The sequence below is a fragment of the Dendroctonus ponderosae genome, unplaced genomic scaffold (genome assembly GCF_020466585.1).
Source record: "Dendroctonus ponderosae isolate FM_Combo_2020 unplaced genomic scaffold, Dpon_F_20191213v2 Dpon_F_20191213_7, whole genome shotgun sequence".
Taxonomy (NCBI): Eukaryota; Metazoa; Arthropoda; class Insecta; order Coleoptera; family Curculionidae; genus Dendroctonus; species Dendroctonus ponderosae.
The window spans coordinates 13530981-13531234 of NW_026018916.1; the positions used below are offsets into that span (position 1 = coordinate 13530981).

A 254-nucleotide genomic window follows, 5' to 3' on the forward strand; every position below is an offset into this window, starting at 1 on the left:
ATAAATAACTTACATACGAACCAAATAACTCATCATCCTTTTTGTTTTGCTCGGCGTTTTCTATGCATTGTCTTATTTCATGATCACAAAGTCGGAATTCCCCTAGTGTCACAATTAGTTTATTGTGTTTGCCTGTAGATGTTTCTCGCGCTGATACTTCTAATATTCCGTCTTCGTCTAAATGAAATACTACTTCGAATTTGATGTCACCAGCTTTACCAGAAGGCAAATTATCGATCGTAAAGCTACCCAAC

General features: G+C 36.6%; 1 protein-coding gene across 1 annotated transcript in view; it reads right to left on the reverse strand.

Annotated features, from left to right (window-relative positions):
* Positions 1 to 129: 129 nt before the first annotated feature.
* LOC109541556 (heat shock protein 68) overlaps positions 130 to 254 on the reverse strand; it is a gene marked incomplete in the record, with an annotated part of 6487 nt that continues 6362 nt past the window's right edge. Inside the window, 1 exon segment of the mRNA XM_048668359.1 lies at positions 130 to 254. Within this exon segment, the coding sequence (XP_048524316.1) occupies positions 246 to 254 (9 nt within the window).